We start from the raw sequence: 18639 nt of genomic DNA, 5'->3' as shown, positions 1-18639 counted from the left end.
GAAACAATCACTCGGGAAAAATTTTACTTAAAAATTGATGGATTTAAAAAAATTTTTCTAGTTATTTGCTTTACAAAAAAAATTTGTCTAACTGGCTAAATTATTTCTTTTCAGATACACTTCTTATATCAGTATTCCCTACAGTTTTTCCTGGATATTTATCACAATGTTTTATATGAGAATCCAAACTTAAAGAGCATTACTGATCATACTCAGCGGCTCTCAATCATTACCAAAGATCTCTTCCAGGTAAGAACAGATTATCTATTTTTCATGCAAAAAAAACTTGGCATTTCTTGTGAAATTTGTTTACTCCAGGGAAAATAATTGGTTCATTGATTTTTCTTTGAGAACATTAACATCTTTCTTTTCTGTCAACAGGTGGCTTTTAACAGAGTGGCCAGAGGCATGCTACATCAAGATCACATCACCTTTGCAATGCTTTTAGCAAGAATTAAACTGAAAGGCACTATTGGGTAAATTTTTTTTCCTTATTCAGATTAACCAATGGGCAAAGAACTAGATACGTTTTCATTTACTAAACAAATACTTACTGAGTGCTTGCTCTATATTTAATCCCTATTCTTGATACTGAGTAGAAAATATGGCTGGAATTTCCAGGCCTTTGTGAAGCAAAGAATGTGTAATCTTTTGCAAATTATTATAGAAGTAGAAAAAAGGAAAAGAACTTTGTGTTTTTCTTATGTCAATTTTTTGGATTTCTGCTATAATTTGTATTTATTCCATGACCAAGTATTATTTTGGTTCTATTAATTTTAGTAATAGTGAATATGCAAATAAGAAATCTTGAGTTGTTTCACATTCAGGGAGCCTACTTATGATGCTGAATTCCAGCACTTCTTGAGAGGGAAAGAAATCGTACTTAGCACTGGTGTTGTTCCCAAAATAAATGGATTGACTGTAGAACAGACAGAAGCAATGATGAGACTGAGCTGCCTTCCTGCATTTAAAGATATAGTTGCAAAAGTTCAAGCTGATGAGGTAAGTATTTTAATTAATAATTATTATGAAGAAGACTGATCTTGTCCCAGAAAATTGAATATGAGGAATTGAGCCTATAAAACAGCATAAATTATAGTTGTGGAATCTTGACTTGGGTTTTCAACATATGACCATCAGAAATACCTTAATACTTTTTAATGTGCTTTTTTTGTATAATGGTAATGTGTTAAATATTTCTGTTACAGCAATTCTGCATTTGGTTAGACAGCAGCTCCCCAGAGCAGACTGTGCCATACCTCTGGAGTGAAGAAAAACCTGCCAGTGAGTTTAGACTCAAGTTTTTCTCTTATAATCATAATTTATTGAGAACTGATCCCTAGACTACAATTGTTTTGATTTTTCAATCAAGTTTAATCTTGTTTCTTGAAGAAATCTCTCAAGAAATTGAAGTTACCTAATGATTAACAATTGTATAAATTTCCCAGGCAGGAGCAAGAAGCAAATAAACTATCAAAGAATCAGCAGTGTGGAAATTTTAAGTTTTAAGAGATTATACCTATGCTATTAATGTGCTAATAGGATAAGGAAATTATCAACTCCATGGAATTTTGTTGTAGCAACAGTTGACCCCAAAAGCTACTAGCAAGGAAGACAGAACTTTCAGGATTTCATTTCCAGGATACTTACAAAAAGCAGAGGAAGGTCTATGCTTACATTTCAGCATGCATAAGATGTTTTTTGGGATTTTTTTCCCCAGGGCTTGGTAACTGTCTTCTGACTTCAAAGTGTAGGCTTATTTTCCTCCCAAAGACAGCAAAGAGGCACTTCTCATAATGTTGGGGAGATGGGAGTATCCTTAAAAGATCAGAGGGAAGGGGATTCACTGTGAAAACAGATGGAGTTTAAGAAAAGAGTCAGAAAAGCAGTGAGAAATCCTGACCTTGTATGACACAAAAGAGAGGGGAAAAGATCAGTGAATGCTTAAGAAGATAGGAGATCCCTAATTTCTTCTTGACAAAGGGAAGGGAGTTGGACCATCTCAAGAGGAAGCTGCTACTTGTCCTCTAAAAATGGTAGATTGACAGCTATTCTTAGCTCATTGAGTAAAGGCCAGAAAAGATTAACATCCAAGTTGGTTCCCTAATGATGTTAATTCTTTGTTATCCTAATAGTAATAGTAGGAAGTCCCAAAACTTATGTCTAGAATGCAATAGAGACTTCCTAATGTATATCTATCAATCAAGCATTTTCAAAACATCTTTTATATGCAAGGCACTGAAAATATAAGTATAAAAAATGAAATTCTCTCTGCTCTCAGGGCACTTATATTCTGATGGGGAAATAAGTGCTATGTATATGCCATAAATATAAATTTAAACATAAGGTAGTTTGGAAGGAAGAGCAAATCAAGTCAAGAAAAATCCCACATTGGCCATTATCCACAAAATGTTTGTCCATCTGTCAGATAATAGCTTCTTCATCCTAGAGCCTTTCGAATAGTGGTTAATCATTGCATTTTTTCAGAGTTCTTGGGTCTTTTAAGTTGTTTATTTTTATAATTTAGTTGTCATGTAAATTGTTCTACTGCTGCTTCCTTCACTCTGAATCAATTTGTACAGATTTTCCCAATTGTCTCTGAAACTGTCCTTCATTATTTCTTACAGCAAAATATGCCACAAATTTTTCATCCATTCTCCAGTTTGACAGTCACCTTCCAAAAGTTTTTCCCTCCACAAAAAGAATTGCTAGCAATATTTGCATATATCATAAGTCCTTTTTCTTTTCTTTGATCTCTTTGGAATATTGACCTAGTAGCAATATCCCTTCATCAAAGGGATTCAAGCACTTCCAAACAGCCAAAATGACTGAGTTCATTCAGAGCTCCATCATTAATATGCTTATTTCTCATAGCCCTTTCACTATCATTTTCTGTCATTTATCACTTGAACTTTATTTCTTTTACTGATGAAAATAGAGACTATATTATGAATGATTAATGAACTTCAAGAACAGAAATTCTGATCTCAGAGAGCCAGCTGGGTCTCATTAAGATCAAATCATGTCAGACTAACTCATTTCCTTTTTGTGACAGGTGTCACTAGATAGGGTAGATAGGATATAGGAAGACTATTGTTATAAAAGTTAAAGTAGATTTTCAGAAATCATTTTTCAATCTTTTATTTCAAAAAGGTAATCAACAATCTGATGGCCTAGTGGGAAAAATGGAGGTTCAGTAATAGTGCTGTTATTTGATATTCCAAATGAGAAAAGACTCATGGCTGTACTCAAAGTAGTTGTTAATGGTTCACATCATTTTGGAGGAGAATCTCTAGCAGACTACTCCAGAGACCTATCTTGATACAAATTGTAAATAATAAAAATCCACTAACTTGGATAAAAGCATACTTTTCAGATTAAGATGAAATATAATAGGGACAAATTCTTAAACTTGCTTTTAAGAAGATAAGCTTTGAAATGAGTGGGATGTGGGCCCACGAAAAAGATCGGGAGGCTTTGAGTTAGGTATGTAATATGAAACCCAGAAAACTAAAACCATCTTCGACTACCCTAAGATAGGAATAGAATTCAAAATGAGAGAGGAATGTTACTTTGCTCCCTTGAATCAAAAATACACTAGATTGTTTTGTTTAAAAAGAAAAAAATAACCCTGGGTGCTACATTTTAATTAACATACTGGAGGGAATCTAGAAAAGGACAGCCTAGTTGAAAGGTGAAGGGCTTGGCCTCATATTCATGTGCAAAAACCTCAGCTGAAGTGGGCATCTCTTGGAGAAGAGGTAGGTAAGGATATTGGTATGGGGGTAACATCTTCAAGGAGGAAGACTTATGTAGAAGAGAAGTAGATTTGTTCTGAGTGGCAAGCTAAGATCTTGTTGAAAATTGTAGAGGTGGATTTAGCAGAGGCAAGATGGGCCACCTCAAACTAGAAGTTGGCCAGCAACCTATGTGAGGAGTTACTGCTGGGATTCTTGATATCTGATTGCACTCTGTTACTTCTTAGGGTCTCTTCTAATTCTAAGATTCTAACTCTGAAAATATCAGAGCAATGGAAGAAAATAAATCCAAATTTCTATTCTGAGTCAAGTAGACTTGGTCATCAAATATGAAAAACAAAAGGGAAACCTGTGGGAGGTCACATTCCTAATATATTGAATGAAATTGAATTATTGTTGCCTTTTCATTCCCATAATGATTTTTCTTCATTTCAGCCCCCATTGGCCAAGCCATTCACCGCCTCCTGCTGATCCAGGCTTTCCGCCCTGATCGTCTTCTAGCCATGGCCCATATGTTTGTTTCCACAAATCTGGGTGAATCCTTCATGTCCATCATGGAACAGCCATTAGATCTGACACACATTGTGGATACTGAGGTAATACAAACCAGGTTTTGAAAAATGCAAAGCACTTGAGAAATATTAGGAAGTAGCACTTTATCCTACTCAGACAGTAGTTTTCTCTCATTTGGACAGCAATGCAATTGAGAAATACCTTAGGATTTTTAAATGGAATGGGGCCCTGGAGTCCGGAAGCCTCCTCTTCCTGAATTCAAATGTGACCTCAAACTATTTCCTAACAGTGTAACCCTGTTTGCCTCAATTTCCCCATCTAGGAAATGAACTGTAGAGGGAAATGGCAAAAACCACTCCAGTATTTTTGCCAAGAAAATCCCAGATGGAGTCACAAAGAATTGGGCATGACTGAATGGTTAGGGATCCCCATCATATGTTACCTTATGTTCAGATCTGGGCACATGGAAAGCCTTAACATGCATCCAGAGTAGAGTGACTGGGATTGTGAGGGAACTTAAGCTAAGGGAGAGCCATTGAAGGAAGTGGAGATGCTCAGGTTGGGAAAAGAGAACACGGGGGTGGGAACACAGGTTGTATTAAGTTGTCACTCTGAGACCAGTTGGCAGAAGTTGCCAGGAGGCACATTTCAGTAACAGCTCATTGAGTAAAGGCCAGAACAGAACATTGGCAGGAGATAGAGGAGGAGCTCCTCCCTGTCTCTGGAGACTCTAAGCAAGGTCAAGCTAAGTGACGTGCTGAAGTTTCCTTTCAGTCCCAATTCAGTGCTTCTTTGGCTTCATCAGTGTATTTGGTCTCTTGTGCATTCTGAGTAAACTATTCCCATGGGACTTTTGTGAAACCTCTCTGGGCTCATTCTGATAGCATTTTAATTTCCAGTGAAGAAAGAATTACCATATATTCTTGTTTACCATGCCCTTTCTTCTCCCATCCCCATATGTTTAAGGATATAAAGAAAGATAAGTATAGTTTCTGCTTTTATCCATATTTTTATCATATTGAATATGTCTTTCTTTTATAGGTAAAGCCAAATACTCCTGTCCTGATGTGTTCTGTGCCTGGTTATGATGCCAGTGGACATGTGGAAGATCTTGCAGCTGAACAGAACACCCAGATTACATCTATTGCAATTGGTGAGAATTCTTGGCTATCTTTCAAGAAGTCATAGCACTACATATTGGGGCCTAAAAATTGAGTGCAACTTTCCATTTCTTTCTGTTTGTAGGCTCTGCTGAAGGCTTTAATCAAGCCGATAAAGCAATAAACACAGCAGTCAAGTCTGGCAGGTAGGTGATGAATTTTTTTTTTCCCAATTGAAAATCTCAGTGTTCAAACACTGCAAGTCATGGTGTGAAATGTCATGGAATGCCGCTACTTGCTTTCTCTAGGTGGGTGATGCTGAAAAATGTCCACCTGGCCCCAGGATGGCTGATGCAATTGGAGAAGAAGCTTCATTCTCTGCAGCCCCATGCTTGTTTCAGACTCTTCCTCACAATGGAGATTAATCCTAAGGTAAAGACTGAAAATGCTGCCTTGGTATACTCTTCTTAAATGCTGGCTTAATACAGGCTTTCATACAAACACTCTGGTTTGGGGCTTTTGGGGTCTGGGCATTGGATTTATACATGAAGAAACATGAGAGTTGATACAAGGGCCACATTCTTCCTCAGGTGCCTGTGAACTTGCTTCGTGCTGGACGCATCTTTGTATTTGAGCCTCCTCCTGGTGTAAAAGCCAACATGCTGAGGACCTTCAGCAGTATTCCTGTGTCAAGAATATGCAAGGTAAGTAACAATGCTCTCTGCCCTTTTCTGTGCAGATTCCAAAGGTCAATGTTTATTGATATAACCCACCCTGGGAGATAGGCCATCCCTAACTGAGGAATAAGTTGTGTTCCCAAAGGTCATTTCTTAATCAATTATTGTCTGTAGAAATAGTGCTGTAGTTGATGAGAAGTCCTTTATTATAGTCTTATAATTGTACCATAGTCAAATTGTAGATTTAATGATATCAGCCTAACTTCTCAGTCCTGGGAAGAGAGAATTATGTAGTGTAAGAAGAACAAGTTTCTTGCCCCTTTCTTTAATAAAGCACCAGTCTTAATTCCACCCATTTCTTCTACTTCATAGTCCATCTGCTAAAATCTGATGTTCCAGAATTCTCTCCCCTCCCCACCCAAATAAAAATTTTAGATCAATTTTTTTTGTTAAAATAAAGTAATCTTAGTGACCGTAATTTACATTAACATGTGACAGGATTGATAATTCCAGGAATATCTAGTTGGTAAAATTTCAAGTAATATAACAAAGCAAAAGAAGTAGATTCAGGGATTGTGGCAGAAAACTAGTATCTGACAGGGGAACACTCCTATAGTCTGTTCTCCTATTTTTCACAGAAAGTAGCCATAGCACCAACAGAGATGGTTGGTACTTCATTTCCTTATGGATGAGTTCTTTGAAGGCTAAACAATCAGAACAAACCTATACTCTGGTTAGAAAAGATAGAAGACATGTGATCATATATTAATTTAATTAATGCCTCAGAAATGAAACTCTTCATAAAACCAGCCAAGCATGCATTCATGTACACATTTATACAGACTGTGTGTATGTGTGTGTGTACATATATATAAATTGCCAGCCATGTCAGCATTACCTTCCTCTGAATGAGATATGTTGCTGCTAAGGATTCCACAGGGCATAGATGGTTAGATACTTCCTAGAAAAGTAAATGCCTGTGTTTATTTTGACCATTTGCTATACTATTAAACATTACATTCATTTTGGAAATGAAATATCCAGATGAATGATTAAAATCTAATTGTATTTATAAATCAATAATTGATCATTAATTAAGATTTGATTGGAAAGGCGATAATGGCCTCAGTGATCAGTTTCTTAATTTATTAATTTTGTTTTCGTTCCAATAGGGTATGAGTGTAGGGACTGGGCCCAAGATTTTATTAGAATAGGTATCTCCCAGATAAGGCAGAGCATACTCACTCCCACCCCCAACCAGTGCAATTAGGCATTTTCTCTGTAACTAATAATCTTAAGGAATGACCTAGAATACTGAGGGTTAAATGTTTTGCTCATGGTCATTTAGCCAATATGTGTCATAGAGGAAGCTGGAACCCAAATCTTCCTGATTCTGAGGCTCATCATCTGCCCAGAAATTCTTTCCAAATTCATACATATTATTTTGCTTCCAATATATTTCTGTATTCTTCTACCTTTAGGAACCAGGTTCCTAACCATGTTACTAGAGCTTATACTGAATTTTTTAGAATTATGGATGTATGCACTCACACACAGAGCCAGCAAGTGATTAAAAGCATAGTGTCCTAAGTGAGGGAGATGATACTCTTAATTCTGCTGTACTTTATCCTGGTATCCTCTGAGCAACACATTATAGAAGGGACATTGCAAAATCTGAGCAGATCCAAAGGATGGTAAAGGACGTGAAACTGTCTTATTGCAATAATGTTAGCTTTCATATAAGGCTTTAAAAGTTTTCAGAGTACTTTGTAAATATCATTTTATCTTTAGAACAATCCTGGAAGACAAGTGCTGTTATTATCCCCATTTTACAGATGAGAGAACTGAGGCAAACAGAGGTTAAGTGACTTATGCAGGGACACCCAGCTACTAAGTGTCTGGCAAGCTGGATTTGAATCCAAGTCTTTCTGATTCTAGGTTTAGCCCTCTATTTACTGCCACCTAAGTTATTTTATGAGGACTTGTTAAAAGAGCTAGAATATGTTTAGCCTAAAGAAGGAAAAATTTGGCAGAAATACATTATGGAATACAATGGTTAGACTTACTATGTGTTATACGAAAGGAGATAATTAGTAAAAATTAGAGGAAAGCAGATTATGGCTTAATATAAGGAAAAGCTGTCCCCAAAGGTTATGGTCTACTCTGTAAAGGTATAAAGTTGGGTCTTCATTAGTGTTTAAAACAAAAGCTAGTTGGTTTTTTTGGAAACATTATAAAGGAGAAATATATTAGGCAGGGTTTTGTAATAGATAAGAGGTCTCAAACTTGCTGCCCAAATTAAAATTGGGGAAATGTCTAGCAAAATAGATAAAAAATAAGTTTTAAAGTACAGTATAAAAAAATAGAGTATAGATAATGCCAATTTGTGGTTTTCTGAATCAATATATGATCTGTAGGGAAATTTTCCCTTTATATGCACATTTCAGGGACTTAACTATTTGAAGGAATGAGGGAGGGATGGTGGTGGCTGGATTATTGCTAACTGTTTAGAAGTTAGAGCCATTTTATGGTTATTTTTTCTTTTCTTGGTGGCTTCTTTAGTCTCCCAATGAACGTGCCCGCTTGTATTTCCTGCTGGCCTGGTTCCATGCCATCATCCAAGAACGCTTGAGATATGCCCCCCTGGGGTGGTCCAAAAAGTATGAATTTGGAGAATCTGATTTACGCTCTGCCTGTGATACAGTGGATACATGGCTTGATGATACAGCAAAGGCAAGTTGTTTCTTTCTAATCATCTATTGTCTTGTGGAGCCATTTAGATTAGTAAGAAATTATGATGAAAATGGGACATATTCTATGTGCTGCCCCATAGTAATAGCAGAAACGTAGCAGAAGCACATTTTTGGAGTTTCTTAGAATTGAAATCCAAATTTTGTCCATCTGTCCTTTGTTCTTGAATTTGTAACATAGATTATTTTCTCTCCCTAGGGCCGACAGAATATCTCTCCTGATAAAATTCCATGGTCAGCTCTGAAGACACTGATGGCACAGTCCATTTATGGAGGGCGTGTTGATAATGAATTTGACCAGCGTTTACTGAACACTTTCCTGGAACGTTTATTTACAACTAAAAGCTTTGATAGTGAATTTAAACTGGCCAGCAAGGTTGATGGGCACAAAGACATTCAAATGCCAGATGGCATTAGGTATTCAGATACTTCCATTTAGACTTCATTTATAGCAGGGATTACTTGTTTTGTGACAAGAGTGTAGCTTTCTCTTCTGCCTGCCTTGACCTTTTGCCATGCAAGGTCTAACTCAGTTTATATAAAATACTTGGAATCATGTACATAATGATGACACTTATGAATTTGGTGTATATATATTTTATGTTTTATTGTGTTTTTTTGGTTTTTTTTTCCAGACGAGAGGAATTTGTACAGTGGGTTGAACTGCTTCCAGATACCCAGACACCTTCATGGCTTGGCTTACCGAATAATGCTGAGAAAGTCCTTCTCACCACTCAGGGTATCTTGTCTCTTCTTCCTTTGAATTCTGGTCATACGTCTAGTCCTGTCAAATGTTGGAAGTACTTCATATAGTCAAATTTGCCTTTTTGTTTTAGGATCTCCACCATGCATTGCAAATTTCTTCATGGAATGAGATTTTTTTACAGACTTCTTTGTTAGATTTCTACTTTTAATGAATTTCTGAGTAGTTTCACAACTAGAATTACACAGGCAGTTTTTCCTTACTACTTTTTTTCAGTTTAAAACTGTTTTGGTAAATTTTGTAGGACCCAAAGCAAATATATTCTTACCAGTCATTGTTAATACCCTGACTTAATACCCTGCCAGTTCTACATTTTAATACATGGTCCAAAAATAGATTCTTTTCTCTTTAATCAACTCTTAACTTGCCAAATCTGTTTATCTTGACTGACCACAATGATGAAAATACAACTCTGTGAAAAAATTCTTCACCTTCTTGTCTCAGACTTTAATCATCTTAGCCATTTTTTTCTGGATTCTTTCTGACAGTGTGAATTATAAACATGTAATGTCTTGGTTTGGATACATGCCTCTGAAAAGCAGCAGATCCTGCACTCAAGTAGTCTATTATCTAATATGGTAGAAAGACATATTATAAATAATTAATTCAAAAGAGATTTTGATAAAGGTGAAGGGGCGATGTTATTACTGTTTATCAGTAATTTATTTGCTATTTAGAACTACATTTTTTCAAGTGATGAAATCAGATATAAAATTCAGTCATTCCTGTCACATAAAAGCAACTGTTTCTTTCTTACCCAAACTATTCCATTTAGGTTTATTGTTAACCTAGTTTTTAAAGTAAACATATTTTAGATAGTTTATATTTTTAAAAAATTTTTACACTCCTTGCCACCTTTAAACGAATGTATGTTTGACTTAGGCATTGACATGATCAGTAAAATGTTGAAGATGCAGATGTTGGAGGATGAAGATGACCTAGCTTATGCAGAAACAGAGAAGAAGACTCGGACAGATTCCACTTCTGATGGCCGCCCAGCTTGGATGAGAACTCTCCATACCACTGCATCCAATTGGCTGCATCTCATACCATTAACTCTGAATCACCTGAAGAGAACTGTAGAAAACATTAAGGCATGTCTTTTTGTTGTATAATCTAATCTTTTATTTTTCCCTCAATTCACTTAATAATTTTAACATTCAGTTTTTTTTTTTAATTTTGAATTACAAATTCCCCACTGTCATTGAGAAAGCAAGTAATTTGATATGTTATACAATCAAGTTATATAGTTATGTAGTCAAGACATTCTTTTGAATCATTTTTTCAAGTGGTATCTAAGAAGGAAATCATAGCATACCTTTTCTGGGTGAGAACCAAGCCACCTCTGTGTAGAAGAAACAGTTGTCTGTTTTAATAGAACATCATCCATAGAACAAGTCATGGGACAGCTGATTTGATTCATTTTATGATACATTTATACTTTTTTTTTTTTTTTTAAACCTTTATATCTTTTATCTTTTTGTGTAAGAAAGGGCAGCATATATTCTAACCTTTTTTTTTTTTTTTTGGGCAAGGCAGTTGAGATTAAATGACTTGCTTGTGGTTACATAGCTAGGAAGTGTTAAGTAAATGAAGCTGAATTTGAACTCAGATCCTCCTGATCCCTGGACTGGTGCTCTATCCACTGCACCTTCTAGCTATCTATCCCAAAATATGTATTCCAGAAGAGACAATGAGAGCATCCAGTATTTCTTTAGTAAAAGCATCTGATTACAGCCATCTTTATAAACTCTTGTCCAGTTTATGCTCAATCTGGTTTCAGAAACTCGAATTTCCAGGTTCTATATGTATAGTTATTTCATTTAACAAGCAAAATATTCAGAAGTTTATCCTTTATGTAGCAGAACAACAAATATATTTCCCCTATACATCTCTGCATTTGTTTGTTCATCAAGCTTAGCTAGTAGTTATTCCAGCCACCATTTACATTCCAGCTACTCCATTTGAAAAACAAATCTGTCATAACAGACATATTCCTCTAAGCTCTCTGGTTTGGTGATATCCCCCTTCCTGGAGGGAATCAGTTCTCATAGGCCCACCCACATTGAGAGGAGAATGTTCTAAGCATGTGCTTCAGGAACCAAGGGCAACTCAGTGATGCTTCTTCAGTAATCGGTGAGTTTATAATGGATCAGGTTAGGTACTGAGTGTACAAGAGGAAAAAACAAAACTGTCCCTGCCCCTCAGAGAAACAACATACAAACATAAATAAATGTGAAGTGTATGCAAGGTAAAGGCTAAGTAATTCCAGGGAGCATATGTAATCCTGAGGGATTGTGATTGGGTTTAGGAAAGAAAATATTATTCCCTTCAATTTATCTTTAATTTCATTTTAAATTTAGGACCCTCTGTTCAGATTCTTTGAAAGAGAAGTGAAAATGGGGGCCAGGTTACTCCAAGATGTCCGTCAGGATCTTGCTGATGTGGTTCAGGTGTGTGAAGGAAAAAAGAAGCAAACCAACTATCTACGGACGCTTATAAACGAACTGGTGAAAGGTATTATGGTTTTTGCTTCCTTGTTATATAATGGTCTCACTACCTGGGTGACGCATAGGATTGAAGGCTATAGTCAGACTGATTTGGCATTAAGGGATTGCTGATCTTCAAACTACTGAAGGGCTCTGTAAATGAATGATGAATAATAACAGGACCCTGTTGCTGGGCTAGCATAAAATGTTTTAAAATAAGTTTCATCTTTACAATGATACATTTGATTCCTGCTGGGTACAGACCAGGTTGGTCTGTTCCCAAGGGTTAGACATGCTATCTCATGGGATCTCAGGTTCTTTTGTTCCATAATAGCAGTTCATTGCCCATAGCAACAGCATGAATGTTAAAAGATTTTGGCCAAAAATCTTTGGCCAACTATAAGCCAAATTATAGTTGCTTCTTGTACTCGGAATAGAGCAATGGACTTAGAGTTGGGAAGACTGAATTCAATCATACCTTAGATGTTAATAGCTTTGTGACCCTCTTAGCCTCAATTTACTCATCTATAAAGTGTGAATAATAATAACACTTCGTGGAGTTACTGTGAAATGTGTAAAGCACTTTGCAAACTTTTAGAATTCTGTATAATGTTAGTTATTACTGTGTTACAGGGTGCTAGTCTAAGCTCTGTGAATACAAAGACAAAATGAGAACAGTTTTTTGTGGGATATAACACTGATATAGAAATGGAAATACAAGATAATTGAGGGAACATTGCATGTCTGAAAAGGCTTCTTGTTACAGGTGGCACATGAGCTCCTTCACTGGAGCCTTCACTCCAAGGGGATTCTAATAAAGGATTCTTAATCCTATTTTGACTTTTTGCAGTGGAGGTTAACAGTTAAGTTTCCTTAAACAAACCAGATCCAATTGATCAAGTGGTTATGTTCCAGGGGTTTGGGTTACACACATTTTTAAATAACTCAAGTTTTCCTACAGCAACAGCATGTGGTGAGTGTCTCCTTAATAGTAATCTGAATAACTACCACTAGGTATCTGACAATTTCTTCTGTTACACTAGTTGGTGTGAGAGGAAAAGATGTAGGCTAGTTGATGACACAATTAAGTGAATTGTGAAGTAGTTGAATAACTGGCTGACAGAGAACACATTGAGAGGAATAGTGGCGGCAACTTAGAGTGGGGGACATCTTTAACAGACTGCCACAGAGATTTGTCCTAGGTTTCTCTAATACCCTGTTCAGATTTGCTGAAAACACAAAGTTGAGAGAAGCAGCTAATGTGTTAGGTGGCAGCCACATCCAAAAAAATATCAGCAGACTAGAATGACAGTAAGAGTGTCGTTTAATAGGGATCATATAAATCCTACATAATTACAAGAAAATTTATATAATTAAAAGCAATCAAAGAATGAAATAAATCTGCTTTTATGAGAGAGGCATTTAAACAAAGCCTAGATGAAAATTTATTCATGATGTGATAAAGAAGATTCTTAGTTTAGGTCAGACTTAAGCCTTTCCAGCTCTGAGATGTTAGGAAACATCTCCCTGACCTGAAACAGGGCTTCAGAAAAAAAGGGACAAAGATACACTGGCTTCCTACCAATATAAATAAATGCCCAGAAGAGTTCTCTTTCCAGAACTGACTCTTCATTACCCTGTTTCCTTGTGTAGCCCCAAAGCTCATTAGTCCATCTGCTCCTTTTTGCTGTCCTGGAGTAAAAGGTCTCTGGTCTGGGTTCTTCCCAACTCTCTGCCAGGTTACTTTTTTAATTAGTCCTGCTAAAGAATGTTGATCATAAGTATTAATGGTGCCTTTAGAACTGAAAGGAAATTCTTGTCCATTTCAGAGGAAAAGTGGCCTGAGGCTAGATTTTTATGTTTTCCTCTACCAAAGTCCATCATAGCTGGAGGAGACTCTTTGTGCCAGGGGGAACACAAGATCTGGGGCAGGCAGTATAAAGCTGGGAAGGCTTCTGGTAAAAAACCCAGCGACAGACTGTGTACATATCTATTCCTTGAGAACCAGACGAGCTTAGTCAGAAATTCTTCTCATCAGCTGATGACTCTGAGATAGAGCGGGGTTAGTGAGTTCTACATTAGTTAACGAAGTGTATTGCTGAAATCATAGGACCTTGAAGTACTTCCATCAGCTGTTACCAGTGTCCTTTTACATAATGTAGATTAGACTTTTTTTTTTTTTAAGTTGCTTGGGAGTTTAGGCAGAGGGAAAAATAAGATGAAAATATTAATACACTTTTAAAACATCTGAATTGATCTTTTCTGTTTGGGAATAAACCAGCCCTGAACTTTCAGCCAGAAAATGATCACTGTTTTCAGTTGCTTTGGGAATAGAATTCCCTATAGGACACAGCATAATTAAAATCATTCTTTTGTCTACGTGAGCAGTATTTAAAAACACTGGATTGGTTCCTTGAATCAAAATATTCTAGATTCAGGCATCCATCCCAGGAACTTTAGCTTAGTTCAAATTATTTGTAAAAGGTTTGGTGACGTTAGAAATGGTAGTTATTATGATTCCCAGTAGTTAGAATGGAACCCGTCCCAATTGAGAGGAAAATATTTTTACAAAACTTATCCAGCTTTTGAACTGGCAAGGGGTTAGAACTGTCCTGAGTATTCATATTCTCCTATTGCAGGTATCTTGCCTCGGAGCTGGTCCCACTACACAGTGCCTGCTGGTATGACAGTTATTCAGTGGGTTTCAGACTTCAGTGAACGAATTAAACAGCTTCAGAATATTTCACTGGCAGCTGCATCCGGTGGGGCAAAAGAATTAAAGGTACTTCCTATGTCTAACTGAAATTAGATTTTCCATTGGAAATCCAGGAGTTGTCAGCAGCTGCTCTGGACTGACATTAAGGGAGGAATCAGACTTTATTGGGGCACATAGTTTGGCAGGTTTATAGCAAATCATTTGGAATCAGCTGAGACTGCCAGGTGGATATTAAATGTGATCTCTTAGGATCAAGAGGTTGGCTTGTGAGACAAACTCAGTGTGTGCTTTGGTTTGAAAAGAGAAAGATTTCCATTTTCACATACATGACCTAATGCTGCTTTTTCTTTGGGGGATAGAACATCCATGTGTGCCTTGGTGGCCTATTTGTTCCCGAGGCTTATATTACAGCCACCAGACAGTATGTGGCCCAAGCAAACAGCTGGTCTCTGGAGGAGCTTTGCCTGGAAGTCAATGTCACAACTGCCCAGAATGCTGTGCTGGACGCCTGCAGTTTTGGAGTCACAGGTGAGCCTCTGGTCCTGCCTGTTCTTGGTCCAGATTAGGGGTTTGGTGTGGGCACAGTTATAACTGAGATGGTGACTTGAGAGCCACAAAGGCTGCTAGTTGTTGAGGTTTATATTTATCTAACTTTTATGCTAAACAAATAGACTTAATGATGTTTCTACAAAATTTTCCCTTTTAACAGTCTATGAAAATCTCTGGGGAGGATGGGTATTAACTGTGATAGATTCTGTGTTCACTTTATTTTTATTTTTTTGTTGAATATTTCTTGTAGGTTTGAAGCTTCAGGGAGCCACATGCAACAATAACAAATTGTCTCTCTCTAATGCAATTTCAACCATACTTCCTATTACTCAGCTACGTTGGATCAAGCAGACAAATGCGGAGAAAAAAGCAAATGTGGTGAGTTAAGCTTGCCTGATTTGGGGCAGGCAAAGGGCTTTTATCATCTCTCTGATTGCTGTGCTCCTTTCTTTAATTTGTGAATGTTTTTTCATGGAGCTTCACAAATCCCTGTGTTCTATAAACATACTTTCCCTACTCTATAGGCCTCACCGTACCCCACCTCAGTCCATGTGGTTACTTTTTGGTGGAAAGGGCAGGGGTTGATGGTAAAGGTGCTTTGGGGTCCTGATGATTGGACAGAACCAACATTTAGCCCATTAACTCTGAAGAGGAATTGGAGCAGTAGGTGGTTTGGGGCCTTGGCTTTAATCCGGCAGTGCCCCTCAATGGAGAAGTTTTCTGTTTTATGTAAGGCCTCTAAAAGTAGAATGTTTTCAGCTTTGTTGCTTTAACCGATCTTTTCATGAACCAAGCATTCTATCATTGTTCAGTTCTGCTTGTTTGTTGGTTGGTTTTTTATTTAATGTTTTTCCCAATTACATTCAAAAATTTTTTTTTTCTTAGATGTTTTTAAAATTTTGAGTTCTAGGTTTCCTCCCTTATCCCCATCCACAATAAAGAAACCACATGTGAAATTATGCAAAACATTGCCATAAGTCAAAGTTGTGAAAGAAAATATAAGTCTCCCACCCTAATGAAAATAAAAACTCACAAGAAAAATTGAGAATGAGAATGCTTCAATCTGTATTCAGACAACAATCCAATCAATTCCTTTTCTGGGTATGGTATGGATAGGGTTTTTTATAAGTCCTTCAGAGTAGACATATAGACAATTAGTATCTATCTGCTCATTTGATTGAAGCATTTTTGCCTTGAGCACTGAGCTCTTTGTTGCATGTTTGCTCTCTCCTGCAGGTCACCTTACCTGTGTATCTGAACTTCACTCGGGCAGATCTCATCTTTACTGTGGACTTTGAAATTGCTACAAAAGAAGACCCTCGAAGCTTCTACGAGCGTGGAGTGGCAGTCTTGTGCACAGAGTAAACTCTCTTTGGCATCTTACTCGTGATTTGTTTGTGTCCTGGTGGGCATCAAAAATACTGTTTTTCATGCTTAAATTGTGTTCAGAGGGTTATGGATTGTATGAAGAGGGATTTGTGCAAGTAGGTAATGGGAGATTGGAAGTTGAGTGTGCATCTGAGGCGTAGACGATAGTGAGAAGGCAAAAGGAAACAGTGGTTTGGAGATGTGGATTGTTTTATATTGTGAAATAAAGTTTTCAAGCATGAATCTTAAGACTCTTTGTTGATATCTCTGTGCCAGTGTTAGCATCTGCTGGGAGCAGGGTCAGATCCTTTTCAGTGGAGGTCATGATGAGCGCCTCCCGTCCCGCTCTGCCCTGTGGCCTTAGGGCTGGCACACTTTTAAATGAAGGTTAAGCTCCTCAGAATGAGTGCCTGTATTCCAGTTGGACAGTGGAACTGGAAGGTACCCGAGGTCACATGGTAGAAAAGAGTCTTTGGAGTCAGGAGAACCGGGTTCAGATCCCACTGCTGTCATCCATTCTTTGAGGAGGTGAGACAGCTCCACGACATCTAGGCCAGTCATGGCATTTTAAAGACCATTTTAAAGCTGCAGCTAATTTTTATATGCCAACATGGATACAGAGAATCAAGAAGAGAGTTCGCATGATGAGCCACGGCTTCCAAATTAAACATGCTCAGTGACTTTAATACAAAGATATTATATACAAGAGAGGACAGCAAAAAAAAAGTTTGGGGAAAATGTCTATGGGTTAAAATATAAAATGCCCAAAGGCTTGAAGAGGATATAAAAGTATCCTGTCAAAAGTGGGCAAGTGCTAGACAGGAGAAGCATCTCATCACAAAAGTCAGAGGGCAAACAACAACAATCACGGTGGGATGTCTGGGTAGTCAGATTGCCGCCTCATTAGAGCGAAGATCTGAGAAAGTTTGAAAAGGTTATGGTGTGGGGCGGCATCAGCCCTGGGGATTGCATTCAAATCAGGCCACAGACATTTGACACTAGCTCTGTGACTCTTAACCCTGATTGTCTCGCCCAAGTTTTGGTGTGCAGTTAAGTTCAAACTGATTTAGTTAAGCTTGTTACCAACACCCAAAAACGGAAATGGATAAAAGAACAGGCATCAACAATTACAGTTTTTTTTTTAAGGAAGTTCAACAATATACATCAACTGCTAAAACACCTAGAATCTGCCCTTAATCTGCTCACCAGAGGTAGCATCCAGCATAAATTCATTTGTAAAAACACCTGAGAGGGTGACAGGTACAAGACTGATCAAGATCACCTCATAAAACAGTATCCAGAAAAGCATGCTTCCAAAAGGCTTAGCAGAGATGCAATTAAGCCACCACTTTCAGTGATTCCTTATCTATGATTCTTTATCCCTTATTTCCCACCTACTTTTTCCTAACCTTCAAATCTTTCAAATTCCTTGGAGGAACCTCTACCATCTCTGCTTCTGGCCCAGGGCTTAAGACCCCACTGGAAGACTTATCAATCCCTCAATTTCTGTCTCTTTCACTGATTCCCCTGGCTTCTGATCCTCAGCTGTTTGTCTCCAGCCCTACTTCCACCCCCTGCACTTGAGAATCCTACCCTTCGCTGAGCAGACTGGGACCCTTTACGTGAGCTTTATACCTCTTTCATTTGTCAAATTTCACAATTATGACTTTTCTCTTAATGTCAGATTTCTTTAATCTCAGTCTCCAGATCCCTGCTCTTCCTTAATACATTTTCCTAATTCCCTTTTTATTTTGAAGATCAACAAGTGAGCATCTTCCTGTACCGAAAAGACTAGATATACCTTAAAAAGCAAGCTCTATGTGATTTCATATTTCAAATTGAACATGTTAATTTTAACACTGCCCTATTTATAGCCTTTTCCAAACATCTTTATGCTTCTTTGGGAGTCTCTTCTAATTTGGTATCACCATAGTTATTCCATTATTTCTCTCCATA

The 18639-nt window shown here is 37.4% G+C and overlaps 1 protein-coding gene across 2 annotated transcripts in view; it reads left to right on the top strand.

Moving 5' to 3' along the window:
* The window catches only part of DYNC1H1 (dynein cytoplasmic 1 heavy chain 1), an 89447-nt gene extending 72521 nt beyond the window's left edge, over nt 1-16926 (top strand). For both annotated transcript variants that reach the window (XM_031953228.1, XM_031953227.1), the window contains exons 61-78: nt 115-249; nt 382-476; nt 828-1002; nt 1209-1284; nt 4194-4354; nt 5313-5424; nt 5517-5577; nt 5680-5803; nt 5962-6075; nt 8611-8781; nt 8998-9215; nt 9434-9537; nt 10444-10655; nt 11925-12078; nt 14690-14832; nt 15126-15294; nt 15566-15693; nt 16552-16926. In XM_031953228.1, the coding sequence (XP_031809088.1) occupies nt 115-249; nt 382-476; nt 828-1002; nt 1209-1284; nt 4194-4354; nt 5313-5424; nt 5517-5577; nt 5680-5803; nt 5962-6075; nt 8611-8781; nt 8998-9215; nt 9434-9537; nt 10444-10655; nt 11925-12078; nt 14690-14832; nt 15126-15294; nt 15566-15693; nt 16552-16680 (2481 nt within the window). In that variant the 3' untranslated portion in view covers nt 16681-16926. The remainder of the gene's footprint in view (nt 1-114; nt 250-381; nt 477-827; nt 1003-1208; nt 1285-4193; nt 4355-5312; nt 5425-5516; nt 5578-5679; nt 5804-5961; nt 6076-8610; nt 8782-8997; nt 9216-9433; nt 9538-10443; nt 10656-11924; nt 12079-14689; nt 14833-15125; nt 15295-15565; nt 15694-16551) is intronic.
* The last annotated feature ends 1713 nt before the right edge of the window (nt 16927-18639 follow it).

This window comes from Sarcophilus harrisii, chromosome 2, assembly GCF_902635505.1.
Source record: "Sarcophilus harrisii chromosome 2, mSarHar1.11, whole genome shotgun sequence".
NCBI lineage: Eukaryota > Metazoa > Chordata > Mammalia > Dasyuromorphia > Dasyuridae > Sarcophilus > Sarcophilus harrisii.
Note: the sequence above shows the minus strand (reverse complement) of the source record. Positions and strands in the feature narration are given on the sequence as shown.